Source organism: Homalodisca vitripennis, chromosome 7 (genome assembly GCF_021130785.1).
Source record: "Homalodisca vitripennis isolate AUS2020 chromosome 7, UT_GWSS_2.1, whole genome shotgun sequence".
NCBI lineage: Eukaryota > Metazoa > Arthropoda > Insecta > Hemiptera > Cicadellidae > Homalodisca > Homalodisca vitripennis.
Genome location: NC_060213.1, coordinates 30280737 through 30298217, shown reverse-complemented (window position 1 = coordinate 30298217; position 17481 = coordinate 30280737). Strand labels below are relative to the sequence as shown.

The 17481-nt window shown below is 35.5% G+C and overlaps 1 protein-coding gene across 1 annotated transcript in view; it reads left to right on the top strand.

Annotated features, from left to right (window-relative positions):
• Nucleotides 1-16969, top strand: part of LOC124365792 (neuroligin-4, Y-linked-like) — a 113936-nt gene extending 96967 nt beyond the window's left edge. Inside the window, 7 exon segments of the mRNA XM_046821813.1 lie at nt 136-291; nt 3301-3501; nt 9062-9804; nt 13544-13695; nt 14147-14265; nt 14846-15150; nt 15152-16969. Coding sequence (XP_046677769.1) covers nt 136-291; nt 3301-3501; nt 9062-9804; nt 13544-13695; nt 14147-14265; nt 14846-15150; nt 15152-15742 — 2267 coding nt within the window. The 3' untranslated portion in view covers nt 15743-16969.
• The last annotated feature ends 512 nt before the right edge of the window (nt 16970-17481 follow it).

The following is a 17481-nucleotide window of genomic DNA, read 5'->3' as shown; positions in this document are numbered from 1 at the left end:
TCATGTGGTACCGCCATCTTGCCTAGAGTTTTATTTTAAAAAGTATTTATTAATGAAGTCATATGACGCAATCTACTCAGGTAGTCTTGTCAAAGATGCAGTATTTAAGTATCAAGCATATTTTATTGTTTAAAGCTGTACCGCGAGACAAGACCGTCCGCTACCCCGTGCTGATCTTCGTGCATGGCGAGTCCTTCGACTGGAACTCTGCAACTCCCTACGACGGCAGCGTCCTCACGAGCTATTCTGACCTGGTGGTGGTCACCATCAACTATCGCTTGGGGATTCTGGGTAAGTTTCGTCCCAATTTAAATTTTCCTTCTTTGAAGGAACTGATATATTTTTTTTATTAATTATGTGAAAAGTGACTGTGTATCCTGTGAAGTTTGATGCTATCTACGATCAGGTGATCTTCGATGATTTCAGTAAATCAGTAGAATTAATGGCCAGTGGCTATCGAGTCAAATATGACTAATTACCTTAGGCTACTAACCACGTATTTTAAGTTGTTTACGCAATTTTCTTCCAGCACTCATGCTAGTTCAGGATATGTGTAGATTCAATTGCATGAAGATCCCTGAATGACTTGTGGCATTTGGTATTTTTCATCGTAAATAAACTCATACTATTTTGTACTACTAATCCTCAAGTAATACACATTATGCTCACAAACGTAGAGGATTACATTTTTGTATGATTACCTTGAATTGAAAATTATACAACTGTATTATTATTTAGCTTTTACATAGAACATGCATGTTAAAGAGAGGTCTTCTATGAGGATGATATTTGTTATGATTATTAGGATGATAGAATTTGTACTCTTCTTTATTAATTCACAAGTGATAATATATTCCTTTTCGAATTTTATTCTCGTAATATTAATAGTTTCTAACGTTACTTAATGTATAAGAATGTAAGAACCTACTGTATTAGACCTATTGAAAACAAATAACTTTGAAATAAACGAATACTAAGGTGTTAACTGTGATCTTAAAAAGTGAGTTTCTATTAGGCTACAAACTGTTATAAGAAGAGATTAGCTACGCAAGAGCTTAGTAGTGCGATGACAGACCTTGACTTTGAACAAAGTGAGTTTGAGAGTGAGCTGCCGCCGGCTGACTCTCCCATGAGGTGTGAGGACTCTATGAATGTATAATACACACACATGTCCACCACTCGCCCCCTCGCCAGAGGAGAAAGGGTTCAACCTTAAACTAAAATTCTTCGATAACTGTACGACAACTAATAAAACACTAAATCTAATGCTATGATCCCATATAAAAGTACAAGGAAATCTTTCCATTGAATTTTGAAATCCATTTTGTTGAATTAGCTCATATTTAAACATAGGATTTGTCAACCTCCACTTCAGTGTCAAGCCTCACCAGTCTTGAATGGTTTGCTCTATAAACGAATACTAATCAGTGAAAACTAAAGTGCTCATTAACACCGTTTAACGACGCTTCACATTCCATGATCCTGGAAATTTCGAGTTCACTTCCCCCACACTTCCACTCCTGTCACTCCTGAATAGTGAGTGTTATTGAACACCTCATTGAAAAGGCTTCAATTCATCCAAGTAAATTTGTTCATGATACGCGTTGTTCAAACGATCTTTGAATATTTGAAAATTACAATCATCCTTCGATTTATCTATACATATTATTTTGAACTCTGTCATCCTCATATGATTTTATTAGAAACTTAATTGAAAAAAATTTCTTTAAACGTTTTAAAATATCCTGTACAAGTTGAACTATCAATTTGTAAATGCTACATTGAGCCTCTAAATTGCCGATTCGCCCAACAAGTGCTATTTACCTGATTTAATTATTCGTTTAAGAAACCGTTTATGGTAATAATTCAATAACAGACTGCCATTAGTTGAAGCGTACGTAAGAATGTATACGGTTTAAATAGTGTTCCATGTTCTGTTAATATTGTCAGGAACTTGAAGCTCAAGCTGAATTGAAGTTTGAGCAAGAACGATTTCTTGCAAGTCGGACTAATATCCACCCACCATAAATCGGATTACAACTGAAAACATCTTTCTCTTCTAGAAATAGCACCATATTCAGGTAATATAAGAACGTTTTCACGGTATATCCGGCGTAAATAAGTGTATGAGTCATTTGTGTTTAAACATTTTAATTTTAATTCAGTTGCGATGTATACTCATTGCGGCATTTTGATAGTATTGATTTTAAAAATCTGTTATACTATATTATGATTATATTTTAAAAACCTCTAATCAATCCACAAGACATACCATATTTATTCCATAAATCCATTATTTAAATATTCCATGTTATATAAACTAAAACAGGAGATGGCATAAACTAGGAAAGATAAAAAGCATGCATGTGAAACAATGTTAAAGGATGTATTTATTATTAATATAATTTGAATTCCAAATGTTTGGATAAAAGATGTACATTCTTTTACCAAGAAAACTATAAAAGGGCTTAGAGATGTTGAAGGAAAAGATGCCCTTTCACAATAGGATTTGCGTCTAAGGGATTAACTCCCCTGAGTGCTTCTGTTGGACATGTTCCCTTTACATTGTGCATACTCTTGTGAGAGAGTATTTTCGAGGTATTTATTTCACCTTTTTCTTGCTTTTACGCTATTTTATATTACATAACAGGAGCCACACGTGTATCGATACTTTCTTTGTTCTCTAATCTATCGATTCGTATATCTTCTTCGTCAAAAGCTAGACAGCCTGTATTTGAGAGGCCATACAGATTCAATAGGTCATCCCATTTTTGAGATCTCCAGCGTACAGGTGGACAATCAATCATACAGAAATCGACACATAAATGAAACATCATAGACCTCATTCTTGTAAAAATAACATTTGATGACGTTTAACGGTGGAATGGAAACTACATCAACTCAAATTAGGCTACTGTTGCTGCCTAAACTCAAAACTCTTGATCCACCTAATTGAAAGTGGAAATAGAAAGCTCTAAATACTATATATTTCTGAACTAACTGCAGAATAAATAATATATATTATTATAAAAACAGTTAAGCGTCTGTTTATGTAAAATATTGTAGCGTGACCATACCATGAAAAGGAGGAAATCACGCAAAACTTTCTTATTGTTTTAATTTCCAATTGGTTTTACAGCGGTTTTGAAATCGATTAAAACATTGTATATCAGCGAAACACACATTTACGTTTAAATGTTATAATATTTGTTTGTTTATAATAATAATAATAATAAGAACAAGAATATTTACTTCTAAGGTGAAAGTAACTATGGAAGGTAACATTTTATTCTCTTGCAGGGTTTCTGAACGCGAACGTGGCGCCCAACGCGAGTCCTCGGGTGGCGAACTATGGACTGATGGACCAGGTAGCAGCTCTACATTGGGTGCAACAGAACATCGCACTCTTCGGCGGGGACCCCAGGAACGTGACTCTGGCCGGCCACAGCACCGGCGCCGCCTGCATCAACTTCCTCATCATCTCTCCCACAGTCATGCCAGGCAAGTCAGATTTCACGTAGGACGGTTTACAGTTCATTTTATAATACAGTTATTTGTTCAAAATGAGCTATTGGCGATGGATGATTTTAGAGGATAGTAGGGTTCCGGACATTTTCCATCGTTGTGTGTCACAAAAGATATAACACTACATTTTGAGGATTGAAATCAACACTCTTCTTGAGGTGTAAATCCTAATAAATAAAAAACGCATAAAATAAAAAGTTTGATAACCACCCAAATTTATATTTGATGGCTGACTTGTAGAGGAACAACACAAAGCCAGACTGGAGAGAAAGAATCCGAGCGACGTCACTGCACAGAAGCCAACACCTATTCCTTTTTTACCAGTCAGGAAAGAATTATAAATTTGAGTCGCAGTCCATTGCCGCACTTTGTAGGTCATAATCATTTTTAATTATTGGAGATTTTTACTACATTTCAATTCTTGAAACTTATAACTTTTTAACAAACCATACTACTTGAAATAATAAGTGTAGAATAAAAAAATAGATTTATAACGTAATTTTTACAACAAGTGGAAAATAGTTATACCAAAAGGTTTTTTTTCTGAAATCGATGTACTTCACTGAAAGAGAATTTAGGAATAAACCAACCCTCATCCTCATTTGTCTAACTACGCAGCCTGACTTGAAAACATTTATTAGTAAAAGATGAACAAATTATATTATACTTGTATTTTAAGAAGAATTAAATATTGAAATACATAAATAATTTCACCTCCAAATTTATTTATGGGTGGTTGTATCTGTGAGAGGGATATTTTCAAATTTATAATTAATAATCATCTAATTTTAATACGTATATAAGAAATTCAATTTTTTTAATTCATGTTATTGATTGGTATATTTTTGTATTGTTTTGTGTTTGTTTATTGTTCCAATAAACTACACAATTTTATTTAATCCAGCTAATACTTTTTCGAGTACTCGTATCAATATTGCAAAAATTCAGTAAAAATTTTTATTATAGCTATAAGGGATTTTCATAAAATATTAAACATTAAGCTCCTAGGCAAGACTTAGTTTATATATTGGCGCCCTTCAGTTATACTGGTTTAAAAGTTACATAAAGCATTATAATTTACGATGAATTGTGATATACAGCGTAAATAACAGAACAGCTAAATGGTTGATATATCAATCGTGCAATATAATATCAGTATTACTACTTGTGAGGAAAAGTATAATTAATTATATTTTACCCTCTTCAATTTAATTTTAAGATAGAAATTTCGACTATGTTCTTTTTACAATATAAAGTAATGTGTATACTGGTAGTATAAATTTTATATTGATATTCGTCTAAATATTGTTAATGAGTTCTCTGCAGTTTATGTTGCAACAAAGGAACAATTGTGTGATTTCGCGTTAGCTCAGCCTATAATGGAAATCAATAAACGATGAAACATTCCTAAACTCAGGAACGTTAAATATAAACAAAATTGTTCATTAATGGAATTCCTTTACAGATCTTCACTCTGAAAAGTTTTAAATTCATTCCGCACATAACGAAATCCGTCGAAAATAATTACTGGGGACATACCAACAGTTGATTTCACGCGATTCGCCAATAATGAAAACTGCCATTCCGCCGCGCGGTGTTTGACCGTCATGTTCGATATCGGTGATTGTGTAACAAGAGCCAATGATTGGAAAACCCCCAGAGCCCGCGCTGGCAATCTGATTGGCTCGGTTATGTGACCGAGAGCCGAGCCGCTCCGTGCTGTGATTCTCGGTTCATGTGAGACTACTAGGAAATGGAATCAAGTAACCTTTGAGACAATAAATAAATCGTCTGTCCATATGGAGAATGACAGTCTTACTGACACCCATCCCCAGATATACCAAATACTTTATTCGTTAAACATTTTTTTCCAAATTTGTTCTAAATTCTTAATTCCAATTTTACTATCTCGATGGCCATATATTTTATAGAGCCTCTCAACTGGACAGTATCAATGTAAATCCAATTAATTTAGTGAAAATGAAGAGTCATGATTCAAAATCTTTCACTTTATCTGTGCTCTTCATGTTTTAATAAAGCATTTCAATCCAAAGCTGTATATTTAAAAAAGGAGTTATATAAAACAGAATATTAGAGTAAATGTATATGTTAAAAAAATTAACATTAATGTTTTACCTGTGTATTTTTGTATTTATATTTTAGTTGAAATAACTGTTACTAAAAGATGGCAATACCATATTAATCAATGAACATGTTTTGTGAATTAAAAATTCATTTTTTATTAAATAACTTTATTTGAATATTATTATTTTTAAAGAATACACATAGAGTTATCTTAAAAGTTAGTTAACTTCAATTATGTTAATTCTATTTTGCGTTAAATATTTTTTGCACAAAATGCATTTATCGTAAGGAAAATCCTATTGAATGATGTGAAGAGAGGAAAAGAAAACAAATGTCCTGTACAAGAACAGTTGGCACTTCACCAAGGGCAGTCCTATCACAACTCCTGTGTTTTACACCGCTCCCTTGTAACTCTTATACCCTTCAGCATTTTTACTTTTACGAGGTGAAATACCCATCAACCGTACTTTATTTCACCTTAAGACAGAAATTTACAGTTAGGATTCGTGTGAAACTACTTATAACTGGATTCTGCTTGGTATCTATTAATGTTGATCCTTGTTTAATATAACTGATATAATTTCAATACATTTTAAAGGTACATGCTTGTCTAGACTCTTTTTGTATGCCAGTCGAAGCAAGGACCTTTAGAGAACTAAACCATATTAAAAATATAATGTACCTAAGTATTTTTATTTTATATTTTTAATGTAATAACCAAAGTAGATAACCGATGTTAATAAAAACAAGCAGATAGGATGTATACGAGTGATTGGCTCCTTGTAAATTGTGTTTTACATTTTTACTGTAGCTTAAAGGAACACGGGTGTATGACCAGACTCGATGAGCCATTCTTACAGTCCGATAAGTAACAAGACCCCTATCACGCAATTTTGTTAAAAACGATTACTTTGAAATGATGCCTGAATTTAGTTTGAAGGATTTTCCTGTCCTCTTTTAAATAAGGGAAGCAAAACACTAACAATGCAAGTAGGTGGTTAGTAACAGAAATAATCTTTTGAAGTGACTACTTCTTTTGGTGGATACATACTGGTGGATGTATGTTTTGCACGGGGGGGGGGGGGGGCACTTTCGTTTCGCGTCACGTCAAACATCACGCTTGTTCGCTCTGTAGCCGGTAGGGGCGCGACTATGGCGGCCATTTGTATATCAGTGAGTTTCGTTATTCCTTTGTTGAAGTCACTAATTCTTTTGGTAGGCTTTGGGTGAATGTTTAAACGATTAAAAATAAATTGATTAGATCTTTATAGATAACAAAGCTGTAGTGTAATTTAATCCTGGAAGAAGAGTTTTTCTGTTGATTATACCTATAACCTTTACTCAATTAAATTGGTCCTTATTTAATATTTAGTTAAAACGTAAAATATTTAAAAAACAGGTTTTAATGCAAGTTTTGGTGAGAAACCTCAAAAGCATTAATTGAATTTTTAAAAGAAAAATTAAATGAAATGAACTATTTCAAACAAAAATTTAAAAAAATGAGAAAAACGAGATATGGAACAATAATAGATGGCGTGTTAAAAAAATGTGTAACAAAATGTTTTCCAGAATTGTTATTTCATATTTCAGTTATCATAAACCTATAATTTCACTTTTAGAGTTTCATGAAAATCAAGCATATATTTTGAAAATACAAATTGTAGTGAAAACGATACTGACCAAATAATAAAAACAAAAAAATGATGGCAAATAACATGTATAAATATTTGTTAGATTAATATTTAGAAGTCATTGATAATTTTAATATATAAAAGGGAAAAAATATAACAAAAATATGTATAGAAATAATAGAAACATACAACGTTTTATGTCAAATAATTTAGTGCCTCATAATATTAAAAAAAATAAACATTTAATAATAACGAAACGTACCATTTAAATAAAAAAAATTCAAAGCCCGTTATAAGAACTGCTTTTCTATTTTTTGTAAGCTTACGTAAATATTTTTTTAATCGGAGAAAGAAATAAGAACTAATTACAGCACCAGAAAGGTTGTTGATCAGAAATAGACTTTTTTAATAACTTTTGAATCTCATGACCATGGGCACTGAGATACTTACTACGAAATCCCTACTTCTGTTTGTAACGTACAGGGCTCCATATTACATAATAAGTGCTTACACAAAAATTATTACGTCCATCGATTTTGAAAATATCGTACAAAACCATGGGTAACTACTAGTTGACACTTAAAGAAGAAATTTTGTGATATAGTAGTAGTCTGATCGGATGTCGGAGCTGCAGGAAAATACACAGCCTATGAAGTATATTCGAGATAGTGGAATATTATCTCGTACTACCGCCGCGCAGTCTTGTTTATTGTTGGTTTTGTAGATAACCGCCACTCGCAGCCTGCCTCTAGAGGTTAGTGGAAGTGCTGTTCATGTTTATTCTTGCGGTATGTTTATTCTCAATCCTGTAGTTCTTTCTGGTGATGTTATTTAATGGCCTTTATTCATGGATTATTCGCCGTTTGTCCCAGCAGTTCGATTAGATTTAAATTTTTGCAGTTTTTATCTCAACTATAAGTTAGAAAAGAGGAGGTTTTGAGTGCTAATATAATATATATATATATTATAAAAATTACATCCTTATATAGGTTCACCACGTCTGTGCCAGAAAGAATGTGCCCTATGTATTAAAATAAAGTTTCTTAGGAAAAATATAATGTTGATCCAACATTTTTTTAATAAAAAACAGTTAAAACATGTATTTCCAGAATTGAACAAAATCACTGATGATGAAAAGTGAAGATCATTGTTGTTAAGACGAAAATACACCATGAAGTTATAAAAGTGACGCAATCAATTGACATTCTTATTGGTGGATGTAGGCAGGCGAGTTAACACAGGACAGATGGCCAGCCCAAGACATTTATTCTTGAGGCACCTTCTAGCCACCCTCACCCTAATCAACCTTACCCGCAACATCCAACAACCTGGCCCCCAGGCCACCGAACCACAAATCCGAAACGCGTGCGCTTATGCACACACTCACACTCACACAGACACACGCACGCACGCACGCACGCACGCGCACGCACACACACACACACACACAATTAGTACCCATAAAACTTATTATTTAACCAACCCCTCTCCCTCCAAAAGTTATGGATGAATAGACTATCTGAGTCCCCACCTAGAGCACTTGGATTAGTATTGAGCCTATTGAGCATAATAATAAATATTGTGGGGCTAAAGGGAGAACCATGGAGAGTAATTGTAGTTACCTTTAAGCAACCAAGATAAATTTGTATTATTTATGCTTCCAATCCTCACATTCTATATCTTTCAATTTGTACTTTAAGACCTCTGAATTCCTTAAATCGATAATCAACATCGAAACTATATTGTGATTATTATTATAAATTCACTGTTAGTCACTATTAGTCAAAAGGAGTTCTTTAATTGTACGTCTGGTCTTTCAGGGCTGTTCCACCGAGCGATCCTGCTGTCAGGGTCGGCGTTGAGCAGTTGGGCTCTGGTGGAAGATCCTGTCTACTTCGCCGTACGGCTGGCTCGCCAAGTGAACTGCTCCGTGCCCGAGGATCTGCTCAGGGACAACGAAGACATCGTGGACTGCCTCAGAGACGTTCCTCTCCAGGAGCTACTTAAGGCCGACACGAGTGCCCCCTCCTACCTGAGCGCCTTCGGGCCGAGCGTGGACGGCGTCGTCATCCGGACCGACTTCAGGGAAGAGCTGCTCATCAACTACCTCCCGGACTTCCCAGGGCTGACGGGTACCTCAGTCTTCAACTATAAGCGCGGTGAGAACCTCTTCGGGAGGAACAAGTACGATTTGATGTTAGGGGTGGTCACAGGAGAGTCACTTGCTAGATTCCCTTCCGCCGACATCAAATCCGGGTTTGGAAGTGAGAGGAGAGACAAGATCCTCAGGACTTATGTGCGGAACGCGTACACCTACCATCTCTCCGAGATTCTCTCCACGGTGGTGAATGAGTACACGGACTGGGAACGCACTGTAGTTCACCCCATCAACACTAGGGACGCCACTGTAGCAGCACTGTCGGATGCTCAGTACGTCGCCCCCCTGGTGCTCACTGGAGACCTCCTCAGTAAGCCTCCTGCTTCAGTCGGGGAGCACCACTCGACCACGAGGTCCTTCTTCTACGTCTTCGACTACCAGACCAAGGATGGGGACTACCCTCAGGTACGTTTATAGTACGTTAAAACACAGTATTATACATATATATATATATATATATATATATATATATGTATATATATATATATATATATATATATATATATATATACAGAAATAATACTGAGTGATAATATACTGTATTTATAAGTTTATGCATGTCTAATCGTTAATGAAAGCAAAGAGAGTGCAATATACAACTAAGATGATCCATGTACGTATTCTTCCCTTTTACCAGTCTACCTTTTTCAGATATAACTAAAAATAAATTTCTCTTTGTTTTACATTTATGAGCACTTTTGACACAACTTGTATGAATAAATATGATTTTTTAATTTTTGATGGAGTTTTGATTAGGTCAAATCCATCAGCCACTGAAGTAATATCTGCCTAAAAATAGTAGTATTACTAAGTGACATAATAAAATAGTAAGTGATTTTACCAATTTTTGTACAAATTCATTTATTGTGCGGTTTTCTTGTTGCCATCATGGTTAACCAAAATACAAAATATAGTAATGTTTTTTAGCTTCCGTTACCAAATTTCCATCTTAAAACTGATAGAGTTCCTCCTTTAGACGAAGATTAAACTATGTAATAATTTTAAGGCCTTGAGGTCCCTTATATCTAAAGTTATCGTTTTGACGAAAAGATAGAGGCTAAGGGCGCAGTGCAGCGGGAACGGCGGATATCGTAAGAATATCGTGACGCCTGAAATTCATCGTTTTAAGTATGTTCATTCTTCTGGATGACGCTGATACCTAATTTCGATTTACATCCAAACTTAATTCGGGAAAATTTAACCTCTTCAACAAAAATTCTGTATTCAAATATCTGCATCGGTAATCTGTATTCAAATACAGATTATCTAACACTTATTTTTAATCGAGTACATTTGTATTCGAAAAAGTATATAATATAAGAACATCAAAGCTGCTGCCGTTATCTTTAAACATGTAAAGCCGCTGTCATTTCCACTCCTCACTGAAATTAGATCTGTTGTATTTAGTGTACGTTTTATAACATAGGAGTTGTACTAATTTTATAAGGATAAAGTATACATGACGGCCTATTGCAATTGTTGTCATACAAGCACTTAAGGGTATTTTCTACATAACTTCACCGAACATGACCCCTTTAGTTCGAAAACAACCTCCAAAAATGTACGATATAAGTATGACGGCTAAGTTTGATTTTTAAATTCGCAACTCCTTTTTTTATTACCCAAGAGAAAACCCGATACGTGTTTGGAATGCATATATTTCCTACACTTTTAACTATCAAAACGGGTTGTATCTCAAACGTACTGTTTCTGAGATATACAGTACATGCAAGTATTAAAAAATACTAAATTTATTCGATGAACAATAACAATTTCGAAACAAATATTTGTCTAATAAGCGTCATGGTTACAAAATTTACTTACTTATTTCATGCGAGCTAAAAGGACTCTTACCATTTAATTTAAAGTGAGTATATTTACATCAGAGTTTTAAGTAATATTACAGATGAGACCAGGAGGAAGGGGTAAGAAATGTAACAAAACGAGCAAAAATTTCAGCGTGACACGCAGGATGATATATTTTCACAGCCTTACTCCAAATAATGAGCTCTTGGTTTGCAAGGATAAAACACTCTAATCTCACAACAGTGTAGAGTGTAGAGTGTTAGGGACGGACCGGGCAGCCGCTATCCAGTTAGTGTAATGAATGTCACCAATGTAGAGATCCTCTGTCTAGTTAATTAAAGTGCCCAATAAGCGTTCTGAGCCTTCCTTCTCTCTCCATCTTCCCACCACAACCCTCCTACCCTCCTCCTGTATTGATGATTTTGCCGTCTCTTAGAGGTGAAATGAAATAAAGTTTTGCTGGACGTTTATCCGTGTAATTGATCTAATTAAAAACATTTACATGAACTTTAAAATTCATTCTGTCCCTCTGTGTCAGTAACATTCTTCAATATTTTATTTAGACGTTTTTAATTTAAGAGCTATCATTTTATTTATAAATTAGTACTTTTATTGTTACTCATAACTAAGTTTAAATTTCATTCTTTATAAAGTGTATTCGTCTTTTGCAATAACCTGAACTTAATCTTTTTTAACTTTTTACACTCTTAAATGTCACAATAAAAACAAGTGGTCACCTTAGATTTATAGCAAATTAAATTTAAATATCCTTTTACTATTATCATTTGGTGGTAGAGAACCTTCATTGTAAAAAAATCTTTTTAACACTTCACATATGCTTCACATGTGCTTAAAATACAGTCATTATATATTTACAATTTTTTATATAATTTACAATCATACGTTATAACATAATTCTTTACATAAAATTTTACAGAGAAAGTCCATAAGATCCTATGGGTTACTAGCGGTTTTTCTAATTTGAAGACTTTGATGTGCACAGTTGGTTTTACAGCTCAAAGTTTTTCCTAAGTATTGTCCAAACAGACATTCGTACGCAATTTTTTTGAAAAAAAAAAAAATTATGGTTGCCTGTAAATTCGGTTTTACGGGCGAAGATTTTACGTGACAACGTCTTTTTCTCGGTAGAATATTTATTGATATGAATATTATTAAATTGCACAATAGGAACAAGGAATTGAATGAAAATAAGAATTGCACAAATTTTAACTATAGAAATATATTTTGTTTACTAAAACATTGTACATAATTTGAAATTAATTAAAATTTGTTATTGTAAATGGTAAAGTTGAATAAAACATTTACTAAAATTAGAATTTGAAATTCTTGCTAAACACAGTTAAATTCTAACTCCGCGCGTGGTGATTGGTCGGTTTAGTTCGTTTGTTTGGTCGCACTGTTATGACAGGTTAGAGGTTATAATTTGTTATTTTAAATGTTTGACTAGCAATACGCGCTGTTTCTTCTCAATCGACTGAATTATGATTGATTGCAGAGTGATTTAAACTAATAATTTACTTAACACTATCAACATTTGTCAATAGTATGACATAACCTATAAACTCAGTTTCTCAACTTTTGTGTCAATCTAACAATTAATCAATCAATCATAGTTTACGATAATGAAATATCAGTGTACAATTATTTACCTTTATTGTTGTAGTTGTTGTAAATGACGAATCTAAGCACTCCACATTTTCACGAATAAACATAGTTATCTGCTTTATCCCGTGCGGCGGACCCACAGTTATCTGCTTTATCCCGTGCGGATCCCGTGCGGCGGACCCACTGGATGGGCATCGTAACGTTACCGGGCGTTACACTTTTTCATGAGTGACTCCGAGCCGCAACCTAATTTAAGACGTTGTCACGTCAAAAAAAAATTATTAGGTTTTATTAAGTTTAACTATAAACCCAATATACAAATTTATTGCTTTTGTTTAGTAAACTTTGTTAATAAATTAAATGTAAGTTATTTTACTACTCTCTGAGTTGTTTCACTATTTGACTCAGAAGCGAATATTAGATAGAACTTAGTCTTAAAGTCATTAGAAATGTGAAAGCAACCTTGGTGAAGATGTTTCCTCCAACTAAATATCGTGTAAGACATAAGTTTATGAATTCCTAAAAATAGTTCAACCCGTATTAACGATCAACTATTTTGCAACTGATGAAACAATTTTCAATAGTTCGAAAGAGTTTTTTATACCTTTATATACACTAGTACCATACTGTCTCAATATGTAGACCTTGCTGTAGCACTTTTATATCAGCTTCGGACACCCTTGTAATAAAACTGTGTAAGACTCTTCTGCAGAAGCTGGGCACGGCGCATGGTGAAGAGTTGCCCTACTTCTTCGGCGCGCCGCTGGTGGACGGCTTCTCTCACTTCCCCAAGAACTACACCAAGACCGAGGTGGCACTGTCCGAGTCCGTCATCATCTACCTGAGCAACTTCGTCCGGAGCGGGTCAGTTCTTAGTTATGGTTCAGTTGGTAATGCATAATACATTAAGGACAGTGTACTTTAGTCCACGTATAAGCATGTTAAAACCACCTGGTATTGTAAATTTAGTCTTTGTAATAGTAGCTCTAGAGAGGCATTGTCTTCAGAAAAATAAGAAAATTCTCATTGGAAATGTGACAAGTGACATAGCCAGTGATAGTGATAGCCAGGTCACAGGTCATGGAAGCTGTGTTATCTATTACTAAGACTTATCCGTCGCTAGGGCTTAGGAGCCACTCAGAAACCGCCTCTCACCAGGCTGAGTATTACAAATACTGCTTATAATCTTGTGAACTTAAGTGAACTGTTGTCAGACGAATTTAATATTTTGTAATCTATGAATATTCATGTCTGACCATCCATTTTAACTTTAAGGCAAGGAGGATATCTACTTTATACTAAAATTTGTTTCTAGGAGCCCAAACGCTTTCCATAAACAGGAAGTGACGCTTGCCGTCTCCAAAGAGAAGAACCGGTTTCGCACGATCACGTGGGATGAGTACGATCCTGTCCATCAAAAGTACTTGGAGATAAGTAAGTCTAAAGTTCATGTTTTCTTTATGTTCAAGACTCTAATATATCAAATAGTACAACAGACCTACTTTACTTCTGGAGATTTCACACTTGGGAACACTGCTGAGATACTTTGATAGAATATTATCTAGAACCGTTTCAACCAACACTCTGAAACCTGTCATTCGTACTCGACAACGATGCAGAAATGCCAGTTACTTCGGCAGAGTCTAGAGTAGATCCGTTATAATTTTAATTTTAAAGATTTCAATGATCGGTAACACTGCATAGATGCCAATTGGTGTTACAGGGTCTCTAAAGACCCGGTCTAACTTTAACTCTATAGAATGGTTTACTTGGCAGCACTGCAGGGGTACCTAATATATGCCTACTTCAGTCTGAAATAGGATTATATAAGGGATCATAAAGCTGCATTATATTACATTATAAGTATATCCACTAAAAGGGCCAACAATCCCTGAGCATTGTGTGCCAAGGCACTGATCAAGATAAACTATTGAAAACATAAAGATTTTTGAAACTTCCTGTTCTTAAAACTTTTTCATGTTTTCTCCTGATCAACATATTGTGTGGTGTCCAGGTATGAAGCCCAGAGTCAAGAACCACTACCGAGCCCACCAACTATCCGTGTGGTTGAGGCTTGTTCCCGAGCTCCACAGGGCTGGCATGGAGGACGTGGTGGCCCGTCACAACCTCTTCCGGGACCACGAGGATCCGAGGTTGTACGACGGCGTGGTACGGCCCGACCCTCTGAGCCGCCTGCAGGACATCAGGAGCCGCGGCAACCTGACGGTGGCGGAGGTCGTTCTCCCGATGACCACCGCTGTGCCGATAGCGACCACCTGTGTCAGCGTGGTGGTCCGTCACGACCCCGCCGTACCCGGGAAACTCCTCGGAGACGGTGACCCACATGGAGGCTGCCGGGTACGCGGCGTACTCCACCGCCTTCAACGTGACCATCGCCATCGGCTGCTCTCTCCTCATCCTCAACGTCCTCATCTTCGCCGGCGTCTACTATCAGCGTGACAGGACGAAACTAGAAATAAAATCCTTGCAGAAGCAGAGGAGCTACGGCAACTTCGACTCACTGGGGAAGTTCCATCACGCTTCCTCTGCCAGTGTCATCGTTGACATCGAAAGGGACGCTTCGACCATCATATTCGCCGACGGGACGCTCCCCAGGACTAGTTCCCCGGGGAGCAAATCGCTCGCCAGGTTGCATCTGGTGAAACCCTCCGTGGCCTCCAACGTCCACCCTAACCTCTCTTCCACTCTGCCCCGTAACACGACCTTCAAGAATAGCATGGATCTGGTGGGCCCTCCGAACGGCTCCGTTCCACTCCCGAAAACTCCTCCACCCAAGGGTAGAAGTATCCCGGAGACCTCGTCCTCCGTGAACCCTCCCAGCAGCTTGGCCAGCAACACCGTCAATACCATCAAGGTACCGGCGGCTGCTATCAGTGAAATGATCGGATAGTGGTGGCAGACAGTTGCCGACCTCCCATATATCTTGTAAATAACTCAACTATTTTGTTACAACTGTGTTTTATTTATACACATTTTATATAATACTCGTCAATTTACATACTCATATGTAACAAGTACCTTGACTATGTAGTTCTTCTTATGGTTAACATAGTGAAGCTATTATTACAATTGTACGGTGCTCATGTCACGTATTCCGTTTGTTATCGACATTGTAAAGTAATCTTATTTCATTTGAACTAAATCAAACTCGTTGAATAAATACAAGTAAAAAACACACAAACAGATACTCAATAAAACTCCACATTTAATATTCTATTTTGTTGTATGTGGTACTTGTTAATTGTTATTATTCATATAGGTGATTTCTTTTAAAATAATATAACATCACTATGAATTTCATGTCTATTAATTTTTAACGTAACTGGTTAGCAACTTGACTGCTGTAAATAAACTCTACAACTATAAAATATTTTCTTTGTTTTTTTTTCTAAAAATGTCTGTTCTATATTTATTTTATGAACCGTAATTGGCTAAGAGCTATATTCCCTGTAAAAAGACCAGCATATTATATTTTGGTCTATTCTTGAGGATGATGCTAGTCCTTGTTTACAAAAAGACTGATGTGAGAAAATGAAAAAAAGGAATTTTGCAAAATGCCCTATAATACATACTTGTTCACAATTAAGGACTACTTATTGAGACATTGTTGCCCATTGCATTGAACATATCCTTGTTTTGTGGTAGTGGTACTTCAGTATTTCATAAACATAAATAACAAATAACCTAAATTATAAGGTCACAGATTTGTATTACTTTGAAGAAAACTATACAGAGTCTAAAATGTTTCGCACGGATTTGATCATTCCAGATAGATTACAGGTAAATTAATAAAACTTGGTACATCATTACTGCACCTATAAATGTTCTTTTTGAAATAACTACCATATATTTGTTTTGTCAGGGGGATGGCCCGCAATGAGTCAGAAGGAAATCTTAAACGAAATCTTTTGGGTAAATACATCAAATTAAAAGTCTTTGGTAGTAGAGTATAATGCCATAATTCCAACCTCAAAGGGTTCACTCTTTAAAAAGTTATGCTAGTTTAAAGTTTGAAACATTTAAAATGTAGGTCCTGTTCTAGATGGTATATCATTATTATTTATTATTTTGGCACAAGTTGTGAAAGTTAAACTTAGTAAATGAATATTGGACTTATGAAATATTTATTAAGGGCATTTTTATCCTTATTATTATCCTTATTTTTATCCCATTATTATCCTTCATTGACTCTTCACATCCAATGAAGGATGGTCAACAAGACGTTCGGTGAAATATTTTACGTAAGCTTAGCTCAAAATGTACATTGTTTTTAAGTGTAATGTAAGATGTACTAAAGATCACTAAAGTTCAAAGCCCAACGTAAAAATAAGAATTTTCCATTATAATAACAGATACCAGGTTTTTCCCTTTAGCATTCATACCTGTTTAAAAAAAACACCCTTTATAAAGATTTACATCTGGAGCTAAGCTTATGGAAAGAATTCATTGTAGAGGATGTCCGGGAATAAAATCCAAATTTTAATATCGTAATAATTTTTTTACCAAATGGAGTTAGGGATAAGAAGCTCTCTCTAACACAGCATGGGGGACAACGGCGTAATGGTGAATTCTGAACCACCGCCAATAGCCGGGAAGGTGGACTGCTTGCAAGGACAGGATCGCTCAGCG